At 47.1% G+C, this 22,467-nt stretch overlaps 2 protein-coding genes and 1 long non-coding RNA gene across 11 annotated transcripts; 1 reads left to right on the top strand and 2 right to left on the bottom strand.

Moving 5' to 3' along the window:
• Positions 1-822: 822 nt before the first annotated feature.
• On the bottom strand, positions 823-15,194 carry nfyc (nuclear transcription factor Y, gamma). Of its 6 annotated transcripts, none has more exons than XM_037264139.1 (11): positions 15,097-15,194; positions 6,297-6,406; positions 6,156-6,224; positions 5,436-5,549; positions 4,050-4,145; positions 2,804-2,983; positions 2,276-2,344; positions 1,990-2,148; positions 1,723-1,827; positions 1,577-1,627; positions 823-1,393 (listed from the first exon to the last, which is right to left on the bottom strand). In XM_037264139.1, the coding sequence occupies exons 2-11, from the start codon at positions 6,393-6,395 to the stop codon at positions 1,274-1,276; spliced, it is 1,062 nt and encodes a 353-aa protein (XP_037120034.1). In that variant the 5' UTR covers positions 6,396-6,406; positions 15,097-15,194; the 3' UTR covers positions 823-1,273. The 6 variants fall into 6 exon arrangements, with proteins under 6 accessions (XP_037120034.1, XP_037120032.1, XP_037120035.1 ...); XM_037264137.1 differs by having other exon boundaries at positions 6,156-6,227; XM_037264140.1 differs by lacking the exon at positions 15,097-15,194 and adding an exon at positions 10,902-11,189.
• On the top strand, positions 11,246-12,994 carry LOC119130453. The gene is made up of 2 exons (XR_005099413.1): positions 11,246-11,430; positions 12,650-12,994. It is a non-coding gene; the product is annotated as an uncharacterized LOC119130453 (long non-coding RNA).
• Positions 15,195-15,421: 227 nt separating the features above from the next.
• si:ch211-13c6.2 (uncharacterized protein LOC100000125 homolog) lies at positions 15,422-21,324 on the bottom strand. Of its 4 annotated transcripts, XM_037263874.1 has the most exons (12): positions 20,960-21,324; positions 20,815-20,883; positions 19,484-19,508; positions 18,493-18,579; positions 18,273-18,421; positions 18,068-18,187; positions 17,961-17,994; positions 17,253-17,767; positions 16,687-17,210; positions 16,492-16,612; positions 15,987-16,185; positions 15,422-15,922 (listed from the first exon to the last, which is right to left on the bottom strand). In XM_037263874.1, the coding sequence occupies exons 1-12, from the start codon at positions 21,017-21,019 to the stop codon at positions 15,669-15,671; spliced, it is 2,157 nt and encodes a 718-aa protein (XP_037119769.1). In that variant the 5' UTR covers positions 21,020-21,324; the 3' UTR covers positions 15,422-15,668. The 4 variants fall into 4 exon arrangements, with proteins under 4 accessions (XP_037119769.1, XP_037119768.1, XP_037119770.1 ...); XM_037263873.1 differs by having other exon boundaries at positions 16,687-17,767; positions 20,960-21,323; XM_037263875.1 differs by having other exon boundaries at positions 16,687-17,767; positions 19,484-19,571; positions 19,644-20,883; positions 20,960-21,322.
• Between the last annotated feature and the right edge of the window lie 1,143 nt (positions 21,325-22,467).

A 22,467-nucleotide genomic window follows, 5' to 3' on the forward strand; every position in this document is an offset into this window, starting at 1 on the left:
TTTGCAGCCAGTAAGAGGACGCTGCTGTCAGTGTCAGTGGGGAGGCCGCAGTGGCACTCACCAAGATATGACACTAAAGCTGAATAAATGTTGATTGATTGTCTTGGCAATTGCAGTCATTGAGACGATACACTTAGTAGTAATACTCAAGAAGGCTTTTAAAGCTAAAGCTGAAGAATCAAAATGTTACCAGTACAGAGCGCATAACCTGGTTGCCTTGGCCCCCAAATAAGTGACGCCCCCGGTGCTCCTGATGGAACAATAGTGATGACGACTTGTACACTACATTAGACAAATGCTGCCCTCAAGTGGCCACCATAAAGAACACAGTGCTGTACGTGCTGGACTCCAAAACTGTCGTTTGGAGGTTGTGTGACTCGCCGCATTCATGAAAAAAAAAAAAAAACACAAACATCCGACGAAACGTTCTTGACCTGTCACCATTTTGTTCTACGACAATATAAACAAAGAACACTTACCAAAACAAATTGTACATTAATATTTCACCAGGAGAAAAAAAATCTGTTCTTTCTGATTTGAAGAAGCATTAAAACCATATTAGACTGTTGTCCCAATTCATGGTTTAAAAGCGCTCCGCCTTTGAGAATTCATTCTTTTGTGCTTCTTTCTCATTTTCAGCCATTGTTGACTGAATCAATAAAATTGCACCAAACTTAAATGGGTTGCGTACCTGTTTGTGCAGAAGAAGCGCTTGTCAGGACTCTTTTGTATGCCTCACCGAGCACAAAAGTGCACCACACGGCCTGAAAGCATTCGCGCTTTGTTCGTCGGTCAAAGCAACAAAACACGTCGTACTACAAGTTGAAGGCTTCTTCTTTCATTTATTTTTTTTTGTCACCAACAAAATTTGCTTACAAAACATCCCAAAAATAAACGTGTACCTGTCTTTCGGCATGTCATGCAGGCTGGCGGTTTGGACCACATACACAAATACAAATGAGGACAATCGCAGATAATTACTGTACAAAAAGGAAGAAACATAGATGGTGGGGTGCTATGAAGAGGGACACTAAACAAAACAAAGGTGTGTTGATTGTAATTGCTGAAGCTCCTCCTCCTCGTCTGAGCGCATGTGTGTGAGGTAAATGGCTACTTCCGTCCGAGGGCGGGACAAAACGGCAGACGGGGCATGGTCCATAGCGTATAAAAAAAAAGTATAAAAACATAAAAGACTACATGGGGGGGGTGACTTAAGATTTCACTGTAGAAAAAAAAAAACGGAACACGGGCGAGGCAGTCTGTCGGTCAGAGCTCAGTCGCTGGTGACCTGCGTGACCTGCGTCTCTCCCGTTTGGCTGGTGGACTGAATGAACATGGACTGGCTCAAATCCTGACCCACCGGCACCGTCACCTGCTGGATCTGGTACAACTGCTGTCGAGCCACAACACACACAAGAGAGGCGGGCCTTACAAACACACTTCCAAAAGACAAGACAGATTGTGAATGCTAAGCTACTTTAAAATCATCAACGTTGGCTGTGTTTGCGCCCCACCCCTCCACACAGAAGCCCCTAATTCAAAGCCCGAGTCTCAGAATGTGTTGGTGAGTCATTACCTGTCCGTCAGTGAACTGGTTGAACTGCTGCTGCCCTGGTTGCACATCAGCCTGCGTGATTTGCAAGAGCAAGCGCGACGTCGGATGAGCAGCCAGTCGTTTCAGACAGTGCAGAAAAGACAAAAAGAAAAAAAAAAGGTGTGTACCTGCTGCGTGTTGGCGAGGGTCTGAATCTGTCCTTGGACCACCTGCGCGTTGGAGACTGGCTGGGCCAGGCGAATGTACTGCAGCTGGCCCGTATTGAGCTGCACCTGCACTCAGTGGACACAAGGGGGAGACAGTGTCAAGAAGCACAGTGTGACGATGAGTATGTCCAAATAGGAGTTGAAGTCATTCCGTGAGTACAATCATAACGCAAGTCATTTTGAAAGAAATAAAACACTTTGTCCAAGCGACGGACGGCTTGGACTCACCGGAATCTGCTGGATCTCGCCCGTGTTGGTGATGATCTGCTGCATGACTTGCATGGTCTGGCCCTGGGCCTGTGCCTGGGCCGTCTGCGCTTGCCCCCCCGCCGCCGCCTGCACTATCTGCACCTGCTGGTCACCCACCTGCATGGCCACGGGCGCGCTCTGGGGAAAGATGGATGCAAAACGGTCAATGGGGGCACAGGGGAACACAAATCATTTCCTAAGCTGAACTGGGGAAGGGGTGTCATGGGCGGGGTGGAGCAGACAGACAAGCGCATGCTGTGTTTACCGTGATGGGCGTGCCTTGCGATTGCACCTGCACTTGCTGCAACTGCTGCATGGTGGCACCTTGAAGCATCTGATGGGTCGCAGGAGGACGGGGACAAAGAAAAAACAAAGCACCAGAACAGAAAGGAAGGAAGGATGGACGTACGGAGAGGATGACAACATGGAGAGAAAGGCAGCGTGAGAAAAGTGGCAACGCATGAAGCAACAAGTAAAAAAAAAAAAATGATCCAAGCATTTGTATGAAAAATGGCAGGAATGATGGGAGAGCTTCACGTACAGGAAGGGGCAAACGAGGCCGAAACTTTTCTTTACGCTGCACATTACATTCTCTTCCTCCTTGGGAAGAGAGAAGAGTGCTAAGCTAGGCTATCCGATTATGCAGAGGAAGCCGTCTGCATGTACCATACGTGCAGTGTTTGTTTAGATCAACTGCTTCCTCTTGGGCTCAAGCGCCTGCATGCCAGCAAGCTAACCAAAGTCAACAAAGGCAGGTGCGTCTGCCTGTCCGTCCTCTTTTGTTTGTGGGTACCTGTCCTTGCTGCGGCTGCGCAATGATGATCTGGCCGGGTTGGATGGTGGTGGCCGTTTGCGCGGCGGCGGCCTGCTGGCCCTGTTGCGCCCCCTGCACTTGCACGGCGCCGGGCTGCTGCGCCAGCGTGAAGTAGTACTGCACCGGCTCGGCTGGGGCCACTGTCTGACGCATCTCCTCCTACGCGTGCCAACAGAAGTAAGCTTGTCAGCACATGACGTCTCCCTGCGGCGTGTCAGCAGGTGTAATGGTAGAGGGGAGCCACTGATGAATAACTGATGGTCTGCCACTGCAGGGGGGGGATTACGAGTGAGATTATGTGTGTGTTGGCGGGGAAGGACATAGCAGAAAAGGTGTGCATTGTAAGCAACTTCAATTTCTATCAGCACTCCTGGGGGGTCACATAAGACCACACGCTTGCTAGCCAAAATATTTCTTCAATGGCTCCCGCACCAGTTATTCGGGACGCAATAGAAATTAACGGCGAAGAGGAAAACAGACCTAAGGAAAAAAAGTCCACTTAATGTACACCAAAGGTGTCAAGCTCAAGGCCCGGGGGCCAGATATGGCCCACCGTATCATTTTCTGTGGCCCGCGAAGACAAATTGTGCATTAAATTTAAGTCATACTAAAATTGCAAATTGTCTTAACTTTTAAAAATCATCTTTTTAAAATATATTTGAAAAGTTTCCACTAGTCTGATTTGAAAAAACAATTATTTGTCAGTTTGTTTTGTAGCTTATACTGTATATAATATGAGGCGTTTATTTATTTGGGTTGACAGTCATAATGGCCCTTCAAGGGAAACTTTGACTACAATGTGGCCCGCAACAAAAATGAGTTTGACACCCCTGATGTACACTGTCCCTTTCATGTGAATTGCCACCTTGCACAATAAAATGAGCTTGTTGGAGCGCGCTGGCTAAGCGAGCGACGTGGTGGCCGCCGCCGGGAGCGTAAACAGCCCTCTCCCAGCTTTCACGACGGCACAGCTGAGAGTGTAGGATGTTTACACGCCCGGAGACGCAAAGAGCTCGCACGTCCGTCTTCTGCTGGGTTGGGGCGCTTTGGTCAGCGCGGGAGCCGTCGTCAGGAGCAATAAGACGCTGCAAACATCCGACTGAAAGCTCTTGCGGCTCCGAGCGGCAGCTTCCAGTCAAGGATGTTTACAGCGCCTCCGGGTTGCCAACGGGGGAACGGCGGCGGCCGAGACGATCGTCTCAGACAAACACAAAATAAATCCTACCTGTCGCTTCGGGGGCTTCAGGTCATCTCGGGGAACAATGTCGATGAGGAAGTCAAACTGGTCAAACTTGGTTATGGCCATGGCGATGTCGTTCCTCTGTAAACATGGCAAAATGTGAGTTTTTCCGTCGCGACTTTGTGTTTAAAAAGCACTGTAAGAACAGTTTGGGACTTTTCATCACAGGTTACTTCTTATTTCTCATTTCTTCCCCTATTTACGATGATTCAAGTGAACTTTCTTCAATGTTTGTGTGGTTGCCGTACATCTCGTCCATATGCACAGCCTAGAGGCCTCGCTGCTGCCGCCTCTGTGGAATTTTCCACAGGATATTGACTGTCAGACCCCCCGGTCCCCCTCTCGCTCCATTGTGAACCTCCCAGCACTATTTATAGTCACTTGATTAATATCTGGCCACACCGGGTCACCCATCTCCACTTGTTCCATTGATAAGCGTTGCCGTGGTGATCCTGGACGGTGTCCCGTGCATGTGTGCAAAGGAAAAACTTACTTCTGAGGCGCTGCAGGAGGCAAATTAAATCAGTTCTTAGGTACCTTAATATCTGCTGTCAAAAATCTATTTGGAGCAGTGGGTTTGAGCCACAGCGCCCTCTACCGCTCTTCGGGCTTTGCCTTTCCCAAACTGTTTTATGGTGGCTGTTAACAACTGGTAGCATGTCATGTTATGGGGGTGGTGGTGAGGGGAGAGTACGTGAACGGAACAAGATGGCAGGTTTTTTTTTTTTTTTGGTTGGCCTAAAAGTGTTCTTGTAATTTCTTAGTGTCACTTTGCCTGCTGTAGAGACTATGTCTGAGAATGGGGCAAAAAAAGATAGTCGGACTTCCAAAGTAGGTCTTGAATTTTAGACTTTCACTGATGAACGCGATAACGCCGTACCTGCATCACATCACACACTCAAAAGCGCACGCACGCACGCACGCACACACGCACGCACACAGACTGGTTAATCTGGGCGACGTACGTATGTGACTGGATAAAGCGGACTTAGGGGCTTTCATGTTCTGCTTGACAATTTTCCCTTCTTAACGTACCGGTGAGGCGAGCTCTGAGCTCCATTCCCAACTGTTCCCATCGCCTTTTGCCGCCTTTGACCGCCCCCCCCCCCCCATTCCCGCTGGTCATTCCCAGAGTCCAGCTTGTTCAACTTTGGACCAAACGGCAGCATGGGGGCGGGCCGAAAGTGGCTCAGTGGCGCCCGGCTGGCTTTCAGACCCATTCCTTAGTGGGAGACGGCCGCTGAGGGCCCCTTTCGCTTGTAGGCATACAGCGTCACAGGGCCTCAGTGAAGCACAAGGAAGGTAACGTGGGCTTCTTGGCGCAAAAGAAACTCAAAAGGAGGAAGAAGCACAGTATGGACGACAACTGACCTGTAGCGTGCGTCGCTTGTTATCCTCCGTGTGGATCCATGCTCGCAGGGTGAGTTCCGTGATGAAGATCTGCGCCGCCTTGGCGAACAACACGGGCGCTTCGGCGCTGATCATCTGCGCAGTTAGCGAAAAAGAAACCAATTCTGGACTTTGCGTGGCAATCAAAAGTTTGGTTTGAAAACGGCAGAAAAGGACAGCGTTGCCTCAAAATGAAAACCTCTGAGCCCTGTTGATAACGAAAACAGCAGTGCCTACAGATGCATAGCCAAGTAAGAATTACCAGTGAGGCATTCAAGATTTCAAAATAATTAGCAGGTAGGCTGACTAAATAGAGGGAATTGTTCACTAAGTGCCATTCAAGAGTTAGCTGCTCATTTGAACTCTGTGGCTAACAAAAACAGCAGTACCCGCAAAAACATTCGTGTGGAGCCTTGCAAAATGTTGCGCTTAGCCTCGCAGCTAATGTGAGCACCTAAAGGCGATAACCAAGCGCCGAGTGGTGCCGTTTTGCCGCTCTGAGAAGGGTCTCGCTGTCCTCACATAGAGGCCAGTGATCTCCTGATCTCTTTACGACATTTAAGCCGCCGCTTAACAGCAGAGGACGGCGCTCTTGACACGACACGGGTTGCGGCCTGCTCACGCTTCGAGCTGATAATCCCAGCAAAATAAATCGCCCGCCACGTGGCGAGAACAACTCTGGCGTCACTTCTGCTCTTTTACCTTCACATCCTCATCCAGCTTCATGATTTTCTTGATTCGAGCCAAAGGCAACTCCTGCACGCGGAAGTCCTTCTGGAATCAATCAACAAGTTAAGCGAGTGACAAACAACTACTTTGCCTTGCGTGCCGGTGCCAACGTACCACAGTTAGGTTCCGGATCTCTTCCATGACGCGAGGCCAGAAGGACTGAAGCGTCTGCTGGGCGTCGCTGCCGCCGGCGCCAAATGAATCTGCGGACATGATCTACAAAGCTGGAGAGAAGACACAAATTTGTTAAATCACACAGTCGCTGGAGGTTCAGGAAACTGTCAAATCACAGTCGGCGTCAGTGTGCGGCGTTCAAACATGACATCCCAGCACGGATTCCCTTTCACACAGCCTTGGGCGCTCCAAGCCAAGCCGGCAATCTTGGCAGGTCGACTTTGCCCCATTCCGTGTCCCAAAGAGCAACTTTGACTGGCGCAGTCAAAGGGGCTGAAGCTTATCACCGCCTCGTAATTGAGTACCTCATGTCAACAATTGGCCTTCGCGGCGCAGCCTTCGTTCCGCTATCCCGCCTTGGCACAAACATTCAAAAGCACGGCGTCCCGGAATGAACCAAAGCGCTTGCTGGCTTATCAGAACACTAAGCGTGGCATCGTTTGAGCAGGTATGTCCAACACAACCGGGTCGTATTCCATCAAACACGGCCTGAACGGGCTTCTATTCTGGTCCTGTCGGGATGGTCACCGTCGACCACATAGCTCCTCGCCTAGACTGGCGTGTTTTGGATAGTGGCCGTGCCACCGGGTTCACAAAGACAGCAGCTAACACCGGGAAGAGCACTGCTAGCTAAGGGTGTCTGAAAAAGGATCCGGCAGGTTACTACGGCATGCCAAGAATTTGGTGGGGGTGGGGGGGTACTGGGCAGCGTGTCTGGGCACGCACAGCTACTGAGTGTCTAGATCGCCGTCTCGCGCTTAACAGATACGAGGAGCGTTTGCCCGAGTTCACGCCGCAGTGCCACAGACGTTAACGCGAACCGGGCGAGCTATGCGGGTCAAAAACATTCACAAGTGCAGGAAGACATGCCAGGGAGGATGGAACTCTGCCCAAGCCTGCCTATGGTGTTATTTCATTCCCTCCCGACATGGAAAAGGTACGGGAAAAATACAGGACAAATGAAGAAAAACCAAAAGTGACTGGAACTCCAAAATATTGTCAGTCCAAGGTGAGCGGTGAGAGCAGACTTCCCCTCCGGACGGTGACGGGCGCTGGCGAACGTAGCCGCAGCCTCAATGAATGCGACAGAGAGGCCGCTGTGGCAATCAATGGCGTCGCTTGTAGCCGCCATGACAGTTGAGTGATTGACCTTGACAATAGCTCACCGCAGTAGCGCGCCCGCTCCACTCGGAGCACGATTGAAACGTGGCGGGTGAGCCCGCCGATCCTTGCGAACGTCTTCCGGCACCCGCGCTTCCGACGGCAACGAGGCGAGAGAAGCCTTTATTTGTCCCAGGGGAGGCGGCTAAATCAGCAAGCGGTCCCGTGGTGACTCGGAACAAGATGGCCTTGTCCCCGAGCGCGCCCGCCAGGCGGGGTGACTCGCTCTCCCTTGCGCTAACCTCAACAATTGAGCCATTAGCGTGGCCAGTTGGACTTGAACGCCATGGCAACGATGCAGCGGGACTCAAAAGGCTAACTTTTTGTCACTTTCGCTTCCTTGACACGCCTTTGATCTAAATACGCCGGAGGAACCGAGTACAAACAAGAGGCAAAAAATGTGAGGCCGAGCCGTCAGAGAGGTTTTGGACAACAATATGTTCATTGTGTTCTAGTCAGAACAGTTCCTAAAATTTCGGCTTAAGGTGACTCTACACAGTTTACAACACTATGTCGTTGTTCATCTACCTTTGCCGATGATGCATGGAAACTTTCCCACAGTGACATCCCGCAAATAGAAAAGGTGACGTACAAAACAGGTGGGAAGGCGCTGATCGCTTTCAACCACACGGCACAAGTGAGAGTCAGGTGTCACATTTCTCAGTAGTTTTTTTTTTTTTTTTTTTTTTTTAAACAGAGCATCAAAACAGAAAGAGACTATTATAAGCATTTTTTCCAGCTTTGTTCACAAATCTCTCATCTTTTTCACAATTGTGTTTAAATTAGAGCTTTGTGGGACATTCAAGACAAAGCCGAAAGCTGGTTCCTATGTGGACGCTGAATGTTTCTCGATTAGCTTCTTTGCTAGCATCGGCTTTGTTACGGCAGACTGCGGAGGACGCCTATCGTCTCCTCTTCCCTGCAGCTGCGCCATCGTCGTCCTTTCGGGTCGCCAGAAGCGGCGGTGTCGGGTTTCTGCGCGCTGACGTGTAGCTCAACCTTTCCTGCTTTCACCTGACACCCCTTGTCGGAGAAAGTCAATGGCGCTGCGCTGAATCAGCAGCTGCCCTGATGTTGCTCACAGCCTGGCCTTTTCCCGCCACAGCAGCGGCAAATAAGATGATGCCGGTTAGCCGTGCGCCCGCATAAACGGTTTGATAGGTGTAATCAGGTGTATCAATAGGGCGCTCGCTCTTTGGGGGAGAGGACCAGTTCATCTGTCATAAAGTGTAAGAAGCGCCGCGACGCAATGATATCATCTAGGCATTTCATTTCTGATGAGATTAAAGCTGAGTGAATGTGAGTTGTGCCGAAAATAGCCACGCTTTACGACGACGACAAGGGCTGGCGAAATCCCGACGGGAGACGGAGGGCTTCCTTCTGCGGGCACCACGACCTCAAGCCGACCTTCCTGATGGTGACGAGTGAAACGAGCGAGGGTCTGTGGAAGGGTGGCTAACAAAATGCGTCGTAGCTTTGTGCTAAAGCTACCTTCTCAGGCAAATGTCGACCTTGAAAACACCGTTTCCTCACAGATCCAACATGCGGGGATCAATCATGTACTCCTAAAGAAAAACAAGTTCCCAGGAGGGCATTACAGATTAACTACAATATCCTACGCTGGTTTTCGTTTTTTTAGGACAGCAGATCATCCGTTTGTCAAACTTTGCCCTTGGTCCTGCATTGAAGAAAACTCCAGGAAGTGCTCGTCACTGATCTGTCAAGGTCATTTGGGAGAGGAGAATGCAACGAGGAAGGGTGGAGGGATGGGGGGGGGGGCAGGTTTTGCATTGCAGCACTGGAGTGAACCCAGACTTGTTTTTGTTAGCACGCAGCTAAGACAATCAAGCCTCTCTGATTTGGAGCTTTCACTTCCTCCACATACTTCCGCGCATTCTTGTGACCTTCATTCACTGCCGGGCCTCCAAGGAAGAGGAGGAGGAAGCGGGAGGAAGGAGGAGGGCCGACGCTACCTGCCAAGGGCAAAGGGACTCGGCACCGCACTGACCTTAGCGTTGCGCTGACCACCGCTACCGCAAATCTCCACATCCAAAACCCTGAGATTTGGGGATTCAATTTAGGATGGGTTATTTTTAGGCTTCCTCACTGTTGTTAGAAAAAAGAAAAGAAAAAAAAGACAGTGGAAACTTTCAACAAGGGAGGGAGAACAGTGAGCGAGAGAGCGAGCGAGAGGGCAAGTAAGGGAAAGCTGCGCCCTCCAAAAAGATTACATCACAAGAGATCAGATCAGACCATTAGTCTCCTCTGCCCCCCACCTCTTCCGCTCGCCCTCCCGCGGCCCATCTGGAAGAATAGCAGCGTACGAGGTCACTGAGACCAGCTGCACGTCCACCTCCAACCCCGAAGGACCCCCAACCTTTGCATGTCCCCTTCAAGACTGGGGCGCTCACATTAGCGTATCAACAGGCACGTTCGGCGACAGGAGGCTCCAGGGAAAGCGGCTTCAAATAAGCAAATGTTACTTCGTCAAATTGTCGTTATCAGTGAGAAGCCGCAATGTCGATGAAGGGATGGGGGGAAAAATAAATGTCAAGGATTTTTTTCTTTTTTATTGGGAAGAGATGCAGAAGACAATACAGGCGACTAAGATTTTGTCAACATCTTAAAATGTGTGTATTGGCGCCTACTGTTTTGTCGAATTTCTCATATCTCTATCCCCATGTTTCCCAATATTTTTTGAAACTGTGTGCTTATTTTTCTTGTATTTTTTCCTATTCTTTTTACAAATATTTCTTACCAGTTTGGATTTTATATTTTTTATTATTTATTTACGATTTACCTGCTATTTTTGCATGTATAATTTTCCAGATTTCTATTTTCTTCTATTTTCTACTTTGTATTTTATATTTTTGCATTTGTGTGCCATGTCTAATGTTTAGTTTCTCAATATTTTTGTATTTTATGTGTCACTTTTTGCATTTGTTCATATATCCTCAAATATCTTTGAATTTTTCTAATATATTTGTATCGTGAAGTACTTTGCAATGTTCGTGTCATCCTTCTATGATTTTCCTTAGCTGTTTCCGTATTTCTGTGTGCATTTCTCCTGCTGAGGGTCACAGTGAGCTGGAGCCGACCGACCCAGCTGACTTTGAGTGAAAGGCAGATTACGTCATGGACTGGTTGCTCGAAGGTTTTGCATTTTTTCCAAATAATATTTATCATAGCAAGGGGGGGGTGGGCAACATCACAACACAACAAGTGAAGAGCAGATTGTTGCTACAACTCAAGGGCACAACTCAGGACAGGCCAGGACAGCCTCATCACTCCAAGAGGTGAGTCTTGAAAAGATCACCTCAAACATACAGGTGCAGCCCCCTCCACTTTTCATTCTTAATGTGTGTTTCCAGCGGTCGCACTCACCCCGTGCCCTTCATGGTGGATGGTCCGTTCCGTGTTGATGGCGGTGGGGGGACAGGACGCTGCTTGATTCTCCTTGCAGTAAGAACTTCCTTCCAAAACGCCACTGTTGCTCCACCGTGGGGTGGAAAAAACTCGCCTTTGCTTGTTCACAAAGCCCCCCCTTTACCTAGAACGACCCCCCAGTTTAAAAAAGGAAGAAATAGAAGGAGGGCTGGAGAGAGCGGTGACAGTCCGACTCCTGACTAGAACCGCTTTGCCTTTAACACTGGCCCCGCAATCAATCTAGCCTGCTACGTGACACCCCGGCTCCGCCTCTCGGCCAATGAGAGCGTGTGATGCTGCGCTTTCATTGGTTTGCCGAGCATGTCTGTCACCCCCCCCCCCCCCCCGGCCCAGCCCCCTCTGCGCCGACGGCCAACTTCCTGCTCTAAGTTACCTTGAGCGGCAGCGTTAGGGGTCAGGGGAAAGAAAAAGAGGAAGAGAAAAGCACGGAGAAGAGAAAAGTCAAGTGTGAGGAAGCTCTGGCAAGGTGCGTGCAGGGGTGCGACCTCATGCCGCCTTGCCTCTTTTGCATTGTCCTCTTCAGCGTGACACCCCTTCACCCCCAGTCACCCCCAGTCACCCCCGCCCCTCGTCCCTTTGGCTTTCCGCGCGCTGCTCTGTCTGTGGCTGCGCTCTTATTTACAATGTCAAACTAGACGTCTTCCCGTGGCCCCGCCACTTACGCTGCGCCATTGGCCGTCGAGGGAGTGACGTGGGTGGCCGCGCTGGGCGCTCATTCGCCGGCGCAGGTGCCCGTGCGGGCCTCCGCGTGTTGCATGCGCATAATTTAAAGCGCGCGCGCACACACACACACAAACACTTTGTCCTTGCTTTCTCATTCATTGTTACTTGTCGACGCAAGTACAGCATGGCAGTTGTCCAGATACATGGGCGCTTTTCATTTATAAAAAAACAATTATGGCTTGACCAATTCATCGATTAAAATAGTACAAAATTAAAGTGTGTGCTATTGTGGCATTTGACAATAATTTTGGTGCTTCCATTTAATTGCACAGACAATAAATAATATTTACCCTGACATATTTGGTTGCTAGCAGAGCTATAAACAACTGTGATCATTGTGGTCACCATAGCACAATTTGAAAAAGAAAAAAAAAAAAAAAAAAAAAGTTGCCCTGACTTGCAACAGCCGCAAAATAGATCCAATTAAATTCCCATCAGACGTCAATGGAGCTGACGTGGAAAAGCGTCGGCACACTGAGGCGAAGGGGGCTAATAAAATCAACGGCTACAAATAGCCAGCCCGCTATTTGTGGACAAAACGTATTATTAGACTTGAGTACAGAGGGGCAAAACAATCCAAAGGTCTCCTAAAAGCAAGTTGCAGGCATAGAATGGTGCTCGTTGGCGGACGAGCGCACCTCAAAGGCGGCGACGACCTTCGCTTCAGGGCAGCGAGGCCAAACGCCACTCATGTGTGCATCCTATGTTGGCAAGCTTACATCATTGGCCTTACAGAAAAGAGGACAAAAATTATTGCGCACAACTCGTATCACATGGCTAATACTAAAAACCTTGCTATTTTTCTTCACAATAAAATTATTTTCCAGTATTTTTATTTTAACATATTTTTATTTTGTCTAATACATATTTTGCAGGTTTGTCTTTTTTGCCAAATGTGTGTAATTCTCACTAAATATGCGCATTAACTATTTCCAAATATTATATTTTTGAAACTCTAAAAGAAATGGGACAGAAAAAAGCAAAGTGGTGAAGGACGCAGCAGATAAAACTCCCGGGATATTCCCTGTTTCTATTTGGGTGACGAGCCTGGGGACCGACTAGCGCGCAGCTTCTTCCTGTGTGCAGCACAAGATGGCCGCCCGCAAAAAAAGGCCTGCAGAGACACCGGCAAGGTCACGGCGGACGGCAAACCTTCCCATGACCTGCAGCGGCGACGTGTTTAGAGATAAACATGCAGCATACAGGTTGCACCTTTTGGTAAACACACACCATGGGGGCAAAGCTGACTTTCATTGCATATTTTGGTCCTTAAAAAATGCTGACACCAACAATAAAGTAATAAAACGTACAGTGTGTACGACTCTCTGAATTTTGCCGACTTAATGCTAACATAATAGACCTCACATATATTCTTTATACTCCGTGAAAATAAAGGCTACCGTTTTTTTCCATGTATAATGCGCAAAATTTAACTAATTTATTGTCCTAAAATCTGGGGTGCGCATTATACATAGGTACAATTTTTCTATTTATTTTTTTTTCTTTTTAAAGAAAATCATGGTACAACAATTTTTGAAGAAAATCTTGTCACTGATGGAGTGTGGAAAGGAGCGGGGCGACCAAGTGCAGCTTGGACCAGGGTTTATTGGAGGAACTCAAAACACAGACTTGGTAAACTAATTGTGATAAATAACTGGAACATCACTCAATTATTGGTGATCCCGTTGAGAGTCTCACATATTTCTTCGCTATCGAGTTTGCTACTGCATGCGCAGTGATACTGACCGGCAGAATAACATCCGGTTGTTCCCAAAGATGATCTTTTTTCTGAAATAATTTTACGTTTACGGACTTAAGTAACCCGGCCGGGTCATACCAAAGACTATAAAAATGGGACCCATTGCCTCCCTGCTTGGCACTCAGCATTAAGGGTGGGAATTGGGGGGTTAGATCACCAAATGATTCCAGAGCGCGGCGCCGCTGCTGATCACTGCTCCCCTCTCCCCCAAGGGATGGATCAAAATCACACGGGGATGGGTCAAATGCAGAGGACAAATTTCACCACACCCAGATGCGTGTGTGACGATCATTGGGACTTTAAAAAAAAAAAAAAAAATCAAAATTTGGGTGCGTATTATACATGGGTACAGGCTTTTTTCCAGCATCGACATGCCATTTTTAGGGTGCGTATTATACATGGGGGCGCATTATACATGAAAAAAAACGGTAATATTCTTTTCTGACTGCCCTTTGTTGGCCCAGGCACACAACAGCACGGGCAGCAAAATGTCCACTGAATTACATTTTTCATACAGTACAATATGCAAAAATGTCAGTTTTTTCTTGGGGGGGTGGGGGTGAAACTGATAGCAATAACAACTTTTGCATTTATTTCAATGATGAAAGATGATTTGAGATAAAAGCTGGCAATGGTGCAAATTATACTTTTATGTCAATGTATTTGTGAATTTTTCATTTAATACTGTATCTCTTTTCAATCATTTTAGGTGCATTTTTAGTTGATTTGATAATGTCTACTATTTTTGTCTGAATGTTGAACTTTTTTCTTTCTCCATTACTTTGTTCAAGTTCGATACTATTGGAACTGAAAACCGTATTAATCATTGTTTTACTGCGGTTTGTAAACAAGCTCTCGTTTTGATGCATCTTGATGTCGTTTTATAAGAAGCACCTTTGGCATGAAGACAACAATAAGATCATCCTTATGACCTTGTCAAGCATGCGTCAAAGTGCAGACGTGTATCAAACGACGTCGACACCAACCAACCAACCAACCAACCAACCAAAAAAACAAACAAAAGACTTTGGTGGCGACCCCAGGACAAAACGCAATGAGGGCAAAGACACGCAAGCTATCTTGCTACTTAAATGGTTTAAACGCGCTTTGGACACGTTACGCTGTTGTGGCTCGAGGCAAGCTAACGTGAATGCTAAAAGCAAATTATGAAGTTATGCCTTGCCAGCACGACATCACCAAGTGGGAAGTTGATAAAGCTTCACTCTGGCCCGGGCAAGAAGGAGCCCTATCCAATAAAGACAACGTTCGGATGTGTCATTCAGACCAATCAAACCTCGGACTACATTCCACCAATCAAGCTTTCTTGGGGGCCAATGTTGCTTCGCAGAGCAACCGGCGCCATTCAGGCTCTGTCGCCAGCGGCGCGCTAAGTCGAGCGCTCACTGAGGTCGCGAGCCAAAATGGAGGACGGCGGGCGCCAGTTTCCCGAGCGGGCCACCCAATAAGCGGCTCACATAGCGCGGGGAGGGAAATGGCGCCGCTGTTCATGTCGCCCCCAAAACAATCGTCCATTGGCCAAGAACGAGCACATGAACAAAGTCTTACAACCCCCCGCTCTAGCACCCGCCGCGGGGCCACACGCTCCGTTCACACGCGTCACACTAAAGAATTGCGGTTTAGGCTACTTACTTTGTTGATGGCGAAGAGAGGACAGGCTCGACACTATTATTTATTTTGTTTAGCTTGCTGAAGTCAAACAAGATGGCGGCGGCCAGAACCGGAAATAGTTTCTCGCGCGATGTGATGATGTCATTAATTCCGACAGCCACCTCGACGGTATGTCCATTTAAAATCATTAATAGTTTTACACTTGCCCTTTTTTTTAATAAACGTTGGGTTAACTGTTTCCAACCCTAACCTCATAAAATATAAAATAATAGTGATGAAATGTGTTGCATGATTAAGAATTTATTTTGGCATCAATTAGCATTAAAAGAAGTGAAAGCAGAGGAGGTGCAGTGGACAAATGTTTTATTTACACATTTCCTGAACAATAATGAGCAATGAAAGTTTGCATGGTGCAATGAGTGACCAGTCCAACCCTTTGCCAAAAGTCAGCCGACTTGGGTTCTGGCTCTCCCGCAACCATAAAGAAGAGATGCAGTACAGAAAATGGATGGGTGGATAGTCAACAAAGATGACATTTTATTTTAAAGCTTCCACTTAAACTGCAGCCATGGTACACTATAATAAATGTATGACTAATTCCTGGACATGAATTCCAGGATAGTGGATTTGAGTTTTTCTAGACTTTTGGAGTACTGAGGGTTCCGATGCATCCCAATGGGGCTTTCCAAGTCCAAAGGCGGCGAGCGAGAATTGAAAACACCTTGGGAGGATGGCTGCAGGTCACGCTGCTGAAACTGCTGCTGCAGAGCGTCTCCTTGGAAGCGTTCAGGACACTGCGCTCGCTCATCCGGATGACGCGTCATGTACATCTGTTGCTGACCAAAACCTGCAATGGACAGGAGAAAGGTGACGCTTGATTGTGCAACTCATGTAAGAAGTACAACTCGTACCTTCGTAAAGGTTTCCGTCCAAGTCGCTGGGCTCTCTGCACACTTCTTGCTGGTACATGTGCGGGCCATCGCACAAGTTGCTCCAGTTTCTTCCTCCTCCGTTTCTTTCCTCGCCATAACCATCTTTGGATCTCCGAAAGTTGGGCTCTTGCCGGAAGGAGCGTTGAGAGGACATCTGTAGGAGTGTGGGACTGTTTGGCTGTTGGAAAACAGAAACATTTGTCAACAAAGGCTTTTCAGGCAGAACCCAGCCAATTAGTAGAAGTGCAGGAAGATGACATTGCCTTCACCGTGGGATGGGAAACTTCCCCCCAAGTGTTCTTTGCCCCATTCCCTTTGACTCTGAGCTACTTAGTACCTTTGAAACGAGGACATTCGCAAGTCGACCCAGCATGCCTTGCCGGTGCCTTTGCCACATTAGTTTGGCTATTGTGAATATTCTCCAAAACCAGGCATGGGATGATGGCTATGAAGAGAGGTTCTCATTTTATTAACAAAGGACTACCTGTGATTGTGAGAATTGATTGGGATGCCGCATCAGTCTACGGGTATCCTGCTGGGACGTTCCGCTGGCGGATGATTCCAGAGGACATCTGAGTTTGACGTCCGGAGGTCTATCGTTGAACCTGTTGCCAAAAAAAGTCCGCAAAGCTAACTAATGACAACAAAACCAAAAGAATAGCAACACTCAATTGCTTACATCCTGTTGGTCACTGCCACCTCCTCGGGCGTCGCGTCCGAGAAACGGCTCTTTCTTTTGCGTCTGCCAGATGCATCGTCACCTGCGGAACCAGTCAAGAAACGGCGGAAAGGCTCCGGGATGGCCGACATGCTTCTGGAATCTTCCAGAGGGGTCTGGAAGCCGGCGGGGTTGGCTGGAAGGGACTCCGCTTGACACATGCCATGATTGTAATCTCGAAAACGCTCACCCGGTCGCTCTGAAGATAAGCAAACATTCCTCATGGGTGGTTCCGACACACTTGTCCCAACTCTCACATCTCGACCCTTGTCAGAAGACCACCGCAGGTCATCTCCTTGAAAGCCTGGGCTCTTGGACTGAAAGTCCAGACGCTGGGTCTGGTAGTCCGGACGCTGGGTCTGGTAGCCTGGACGCTGGGTCTGGATGTCAGGACCCTGGGTTTGGAGGCCCGGATGCTGGGTCTGGATGTCAAGACCCTGGGTTTGGAGGTCTAAACGCTGGGTCTGGTAGTCCAGACGCTGGGTCTGGTAGATGGGACTCTGGGTCTCGTACTCCAGACGCTGGGCCTGATAATCTGGACGCTGAGTTTGATCATCTGGACGCAGGATCTGGTACTCAGAACGCTGGGGCTGATACCCTTGACGCGGGGGCTGACAGTCCAGACCAGGAAGCAGAAACACGCGCCTTCCATCCTCTGTGAAAAACCCATTGTTTGCCTCCTGCTTTTTGTAGTTGGTGTAACTCTCTGCGGGTTGATCCCAAGCCCGTTCGGTCTCTCTATAGGGCTCGACCCTTTTTGTTCCTGTGCTAGAATCATCCAGACGATAGTCCAGGTCCAAACCCTTTCCCTGGCTAGAAGTCCTTACCCAGTCGTTGGCCTTTGCCATCTGCTGATTCCACGGGTTTGTAGTCTGTCCCCTTCCTGCCACATTCATGGGGCGAGCCTCGGCTGGGACGAACGCGGCTCTGCTCGATGGATCTGCCCTAAAACGATCGTGGTCCGAGGCATGGAATTCCTGCTTGCGTTGGTGCGCGCCTGAGGGCTTCTGCGGGTTTTCCGTATGCCTCTGCCATGAGGGAACTACACAGCCATAGGACTTGAATCACCACAACGGCACAAACTGTACAGTCGCCACTCCATTGTCATTTTGTCATTGAGTATATACTCGTGAAGCAATAAATACTCATAGTATTTATTGATCCACGAGTGGTCGCCATGACGACCTATTCCTGTTGCCTTTTGTTCGCATTCACCACAGCAGACATTTATTTACCTCTTGTCATGATGTGTCCCAAATTCTTCATTGTCTGTAATACAAAACAAAAGCATTTTAGTTCCTTTTTGGATGCAAGGTGACGACTACAAGACCATGCGTCTTACCTTGGGACGTCCGCTTCCGTCCTGCCTGGCGATGATCTCCGCTCGGGTGCGAATTATCTTTCCCGTTAGCATCATCACCGATTGCTTATCCCAGGAAACCAGATCCGGACGCTTTGTCTCCTGCAATGATACACTGCTTTGAGTAACGTTATTATTTAAATTAAAAAAAAAAAAAAAAAAATTGTGGGATTATGAAGTGCAATACAATATATTTCTGCCTGTGTTTTCGCCCGATCACATGATGGATAATTTCCGGCGGGTGTGCGGTGATATTACAAAGCGTGCATGTGTATCGGGGCCCAATGTTGGAATGCTCCGCATTCACGCTCAGCACCTCTTCCAAGAAGCTTAAACCTGAAACGGGAGTCAACAATTATTCTGTCACATCAATTTCGGAGCTGAAAAGCACAAGATGCGTTACATACCAATCACTGGCTCGTCAAGCTTCAGGTAATCCACGTATTGTAAAATATCGTTGAACTTTGGTATGATTTGTTCTCGGACCATGTGACCTGACAACACCAAACAAAGATGCATAAGTAAAATCCAGTTTGTTTGAGTTATGCTCAAATTTTAACCTTGGAGTGTAATTTCACCTTCCATTGGCAACCTAAAAAGATGTCTTAAAGTAAGCATGCAAAGAGGGCAAAACAGGCACTGGTACATGTTGGCACACCCACTCAAGTAATGACCGTGGGGAAAGGGATGCCTAAAGAACATTAGAAAGATTCTCAAAGTCAGCTGAACGCTGTGCCAATCTTCAAGACCGCTGCAAAAAAAGTCACCACTCAGCCAAGAGAAAGTCTCCACTTGCTCCTAAAAAACATCTAGTGTTACTGTCAAAGAGAGCAAATCTGGACCGGTAAACAACAGAAATAGTGATTTCTGATACAGCCTGCTTGGTAAATGTAAAACAAAAAAAATGTGATGTGGCAACTGTGCAAGAGCAGTTAACCCAAAGTGCAGCATCTGCACCAAAAAGAAAAATCCAAGCTACTTGAGAACCAACTAAGGAGTACTATTGGACCCGGTACACAAGATCCAATGTAAGGGCACCAGAGACAAGAACCATTCTTGTGTTAAAGAACCAAGCTGCCTGTATTCAAGAACCAAGCTACAAGTCCTAAAAAAAAATCCCGGTAAGTGAACTTGCCACAACACCCTCCGCAACATCGTCGCTATGAAAGTTCAGAAGAGCTCGGGAGAACTGCGCTGGGACCCAAAAGTTAAGACCGACGATCCATATGAAAATATGACCGGTGCTGCCACTGCAATCCCATTGACACGGAAAATGTTTGAAAGATGAAGAACGGGACCTGCCTTTGTGTGTGCGTACCTGTACTTTAAGTGTGGAGCAAACATACGCGAGGCCATTGCAGACCCCAAATGACTCGACGGACGACGGGGTCTACTTACCAGCGGCGACGGCAGCATCCTCCTTCTGCCAGGGATGAAAGGAGAGCAATAAAAAAAAAAATCAGTGTTGAGCAGAGGCGTGGTGGCGCTACAATGGAAAAATACATCTTTGACAGTTAGGTCAGTAAATATCTTTGCTTTTGGGAGACGCTGTACTTACAGAACGCCAATAAGGTTGTGGGAGAGGACCGAATCCGATTGTACTGACTTGGAAGGTGAGCAGACAAAGTGAATTTGTTGACTAAACTTACCAAGTCCTACATACTTAGAAACGTTTTTGTTTAAAAGAACAAGATGTTGCTTGATGCCTTCGGGTACTCGAGAGGGGTGGATCCCAGAAGTGTCCAAGAGAAGACAAGACAAACATCAAGGAGTCAGATGAAGAAAGTTGTGAGCGTAAAAACTCAGTTGGCCAGGACTAGAGGTGTTAGCTTCAAAACTCGTCATGAACCTCCCAAAAATGGAACACCTGAGTATGGAGGTTGGACTGCTTCCTTGAAACTGGACAGGTCGCAAAACTTGTGGGTTATAATTTGAGGTGTCCTGTGTAGGGGCTTGATGTTCTACATCAAGAGTCTGAAGCACTTCAAGTCAATTGGTAGCGGTACATTGCGGTATCAAGGCGACAAATGGCTGCAGAGTGGAAAGCAAGCTGCACATGCCAAGACTGAACAGAATCTTCTCTTTCGTGAACATGCTCATCAAGACCACCATTTCTTCAAGTCTGATAGTCAAGCAGTTCAGCAATGTCGTGAAAAGATGAAGAACACCTTATCTCTTGGTCACTGGTTATTGATCAATGTCCAGAAAGCCTCTTTCTTGCTGTTCCTGTCACTATGGCTCTACCTGCAAAGCTAAAAACTTGAGTTGGTGCCATCAGTGATTAGAGTGGGCAAATGTTGGGAAATGGCAGCTTGAATGGGATATGTAAAGGAGACTCGTAAATAGTCTTGACCTGCTTTGCTCATTGTCTTTTAACTGTGAAACAATAGTTGCATTGTCATAAATGTTAAAGGTAATACATCCAGTTCCCAGAAAATACCATGCGAGTCAACATATGTATAGCATTATAACGCAAGTTTCCTGAAATCCGTTTACATGAGGACGTGGTATTTTTTTAAGGCAATTGACTTTTTTTTTTAATATAATTTTCAAACATATACTGTTGGCTCTCAGTCTTTCAGCTACTTATACTTTAAACTTCCCATTGACGTAGTACAATGCAGAAGAAGCACCTAAATACAGACTCTGGACTTTACTGAGCTCCCTTTTGTGGCTCGATTGCTAATGTACAAGGATAATGAAATTTGCTTCAATCATCATCATCGTACCTTTAAGTGTCCCGGCGTCGTTAAGTGTATCTTATACAAACTGAGTCCTCTTAAGGATACTTCACATACCTGCAAGTGCAAAACACGTAAACAATTGTACGAATTGATGATAGGCTAGCTGAATACTCCAACTTAGCTCGCTTACCGAACACTCCATGAACTCCGTCACCGAGTCATCTTCGTATGGAGTTGTCAAACCGTCCATTGTTTAAAAAAAAAACAACTCGTAGTCGTTTCAAGTTCAATTTGACCAGGGGTACGCACGATAGCGTTTGAGGCTAAGCTAGCTAGCATGCAAACGCGATTTGCAGAGAAAACCAGTTCAGTTTTAAGGTAAACTATAAAAATTAAAGTTATATTGACTATATTTATGCTACACTAATATTCTTCGTGCACAAGTTCATTCATAATTCTTAATATTTAAACTAAATCGGAAACGACGCTCGTCCTAAACGCGCAGTCTTGCGACTCCAAACCATGTACTTCCGGGTAATAGTTCATCCTTTTGGATTGTTGAGCGGTTGGCCACCTAACTGGGGCCAACAACTGTTCCAGACACAAAGTCAGAGCATAAGCTCTCAATCTACAACTTTATCTACACCTAGCTAATACCAGAAATGGGGACTCGAGTCACTGTGACTTGGACTCGAGTCGACTCGAGTCGCTGTTTTGATGACTTGTGACTTGACTTGACAAAAATAAAAAAAACTTGAGACTCGACTTGGACTTGGAAGTTAAAGACTCGGGACTTGACTTGACTTGAGACACGATGACTTGAATGACTTAAGTGTTATTTAGTTTATGTTTTCAGTTTGAATATAAAATGAATAATACATTTTAAAAAGTAATATCGATACCACGGTAGGAGCGCAGGCTGAGAATGGCGTTGTCATGATTGGATCGCTACCCTGTCAATCAATCAGTCGTGCCCTCTCTACCTACCTAACGTGTTTATTGGAGAATCACGCCCCTTTATATCAGACAGCACAAACTTGTCAGCGGGAGCTGTACCGCGAGGCAAAAGACGGACAGCACAGTGCAAGATATGCAACAGAAACATTTCAGACAGCCAGACGACAACTTAAAACTTTGTCCGTTTGAAGTTTATAGAGCTCTGGTGTCTCCAGATGTTACAGATGAAACATAAAATGTTTCTAATGCTCTTTAATGTGTTTCTTCTTTCAGATTTTTTTCAGATTATTTTTTCATATTTGCAACTCAAATGTGTCAGACACTGTCGGCAGACGTTCATTTGTTTAGATTAAGCTGTCAATCATTGTATGAGGTAATTTCTTTTTTGTTTGGTTCCATGGTGTATTTTACTGAATATCAGTAATTACAGTGCAAATCCAAATTCTTGTCATATTTTTAAACAGGTTAGACACATTGGACAATGATGGTTACTTAAAGTTACTTATATCTTGTCTTTTCACGTTACTAAAATCAGATTCTGCGGGTAAAATTGCAATAAGGTGACTTGACTTGGACTTGACCTATTTAAGGACTTGACTTGGACTTGACCTATTTAAGGACTTGACTTGCCCAAGAAAAAAATGACTTGGGACTTACTTGAGACTTGAAGGTTAAGACTTGAGACTCACTTGAGACTTGCACATGTGTGACTTGGTCCCATCTCTGGCTAATACACGCATA

The sequence above is a fragment of the Syngnathus acus genome, chromosome 11, assembly GCF_901709675.1.
Source record: "Syngnathus acus chromosome 11, fSynAcu1.2, whole genome shotgun sequence".
In the NCBI taxonomy this organism is placed as follows: domain Eukaryota; kingdom Metazoa; phylum Chordata; class Actinopteri; order Syngnathiformes; family Syngnathidae; genus Syngnathus; species Syngnathus acus.